This window comes from Pseudophryne corroboree, assembly GCF_028390025.1.
Source record: "Pseudophryne corroboree isolate aPseCor3 chromosome 2 unlocalized genomic scaffold, aPseCor3.hap2 SUPER_2_unloc_5, whole genome shotgun sequence".
Classification (NCBI taxonomy): domain Eukaryota; kingdom Metazoa; phylum Chordata; class Amphibia; order Anura; family Myobatrachidae; genus Pseudophryne; species Pseudophryne corroboree.
In genome coordinates, this window is record NW_026967492.1 from 153,670 (window position 1) to 156,291 (window position 2,622).

General features: G+C 44.5%; 1 protein-coding gene across 1 annotated transcript; it reads left to right on the forward strand.

The window, feature by feature from the left end:
* Positions 1–275: 275 nt before the first annotated feature.
* LOC134983066 (alpha-crystallin A chain) lies at positions 276–2,308 on the forward strand. The gene is made up of 3 exons (XM_063948765.1): positions 276–519; positions 1,145–1,267; positions 1,965–2,308. Exons 1-3 carry the CDS (start codon positions 280–282, stop codon positions 2,172–2,174), a joined length of 573 nt encoding a protein of 190 aa, XP_063804835.1. The 5' UTR covers positions 276–279; the 3' UTR covers positions 2,175–2,308.
* Positions 2,309–2,622: the final 314 nt, after the last annotated feature.

Here is a 2,622-nt window from a genome sequence, read left to right on the forward strand (position 1 = left end):
TATACTGTCTGTGTTGTCCTGTTAGTCTGATATCTGATCTTTGGTCCCTATGGCTGTATCTGTGATATCAGTACATCTTTGGCTCGGCTGCTTTCCTTTGATCCCCGTGCGGGGAATTCTGCTGGCACAGTAGAAGCTGTGAGAGTTAGACAGTGATCTCCGGGTCAGACAGAGAAATGTGCTGAGTTTGGGTGTGGGTGAGGTAATGTCTCTGTCTAATCCTCCCCCTGTGAGCGTCTAATCCCCCTCTCTCAGCTCTCAGTGGGGTATATAAAGAGGATGGATGAGCAGTGTGCCTCATTGGTCTGTGTCTGGCATCACGTCTCATCCATGGACATCACCATACAGCACCCCTGGTTCAAGCGTGCTTTGGGGGCCTTCTACCCCAATCGTCTCTTGGATCAGATCTTCGGAGAAGGGATGTTTGATTATGACCTGTATCCTTTATTCTCCTCCACCATCAGCCCCTACTATAGACAAAGCCTTTTTCGGGGCTACGTGGATTCTGGTGTCTCTGAGGTGAGGAACCACATGCCAACCCCACTCTGATACCCTGGGGCTCATGTCAGAATGGCCATCAGCTTACATTAAGGGGGAGATGTATTAAGCAGTGAAAAGAGTGGAGAAGTGAACCTGTGGAGAAGTTGCCTATAGCAACCAATCAGCTGCACCGTACAATTGTATAGTATGCAAATTGTAAATGTTACTCTAATGCTGAAATGCTGATTGGTTGCCATGGGCAACTTCTCCACAGGATCACTTCTTCACTCTTATTACTGCTTCATGAACAGATCACAAGTATCTAATGGCGATCCATCACACGGCCAACACCAGCGTGGTGCATTACTGGTGTGCTTCTAGGCAAATGCTGTTTTAGACAGTTCGTGACATATATATATATATATATATATATATATACAGACCTGAGCCAGGTCATTGGTGCTATAACTGTCTAATACAACAATACACTTTGCAATAGCTTCAGCTTTATTTTCCCATATAAGTATAGTTATATTTCGGGTTATTTTGTGCTGTGGAAATGATAGAAGGAGAATTTCATGGGTATAACGGGTATAACGGTTGATGCTGAGGCCATTGTACCATATGTGCTGTTCTGGCTGTTCTCACCGCTGCCCCTTTGCAGGTACGATCAGACCGTGAGCGTTTTGTCATCAACCTGGACGTGAAGCATTTTTCACCTGAGGACCTAAGTGTGAAAGTTTTGGATGACTTTGTGGAGATTGATGGAAAACACAACGAGAGACAGGTGGGTCTGATTAATGGTCTTCTTCACCAATAAAGAGTTTATTTAGCTGACATTGATCTTCCCCCACTTTCATTGTGTTCACTAATTACACCAACATTAGCCAGTCCATAGTGACTGCACTCTATTTATAAGTGACCTGCACTAGAATTTGTTTTATTATTTTTATTCCATTATTTAACTAGGTTTTAGCTCTAGCTCCACTCATGAATCCATCTATGTGTCTCCGTAATCCGGGATATTTGCTCCCAACCTGGAGAATCCTGAGATGACCTCTGAGATGACCTCTGAGATGAGTGCAGTCACACATAATCTGGTCAGGCATACAAGGTCCATGCAGACTCTCTGAGTTAGATGCTGTAGTAGCAGGGAAAGGGCTGTATGGGGTTGAGTCATGTCTCCTACCGACAGATTTTAGGGTGAGGATAATGAGTTTCCGATTCTAAGACAATACATGTTCCCAATTTATTTTTGTACATTTACATTCACAATATAAATTACTGCAACGATGGGATTGCTGCCATTGGTTCTCTATGGATGATAGAAAAACAGGGAATGGAGATTGGCTGGAATATGCTCTGTAGATGGTGAAGCACCAGGAAATGTATAAAGTAAAGCACCTCTTTGATGTATTCCTGGTGGCTTTCCTGCACCAGAAAGGTTGTTACCGCTAGATTACTGACCTGATCTCTCTGTCCAGGATGATCATGGATACATTTCCCGAGAATTTCATCGCCGTTATCGCCTCCCATCAAATCTGGACCAGTCCTCAGTCAGCTGCTCTCTCTCTGCCGATGGGATTTTGACCTTCTCAGGCCCCAAACTGCTGTCCAGTCTGGACTCAAGCCACAGTGAGAGACCCATCCCTGTAACCCGAGATGAGAAGCCTACTTCTGCTCCCTCCTCCTAAACTTCTGGCACCTTAACTTCCTGTCAGTATCAATTGTCCTCTCCTCATGCCCCATCCTAGTTTCCACCCCAGGCTTCTGCTCTCTTCTGAACAGACTGCAGTGCCAAATATGCAATAAAGATATCATCAAATCACATGCTCTTTATCGCGCCTACTCATTTATGTAATCTGGGGTGTAACTGGATTTTTCCAGATTGGCGAGTGAGGACAACAGATTGGCTTGGTGCTGAGAGACTATATCGAGAGACCCATTGTAATGCACAGCCAATTATAATTAGAAGATGGATTGAGTCAGATGTTGGAGAAGATCCCTGCTTTATCATCCTCCATTTAACAATAAGTTAGGGATGGAGTTGCTATTTCCTGGGACGGTACTAGTAGGGCAAGAGATTTAGCTGGTAGGTCCTGGGATAAAACTGGTACTTTAGGTCTTGCTTGGGATGGTACT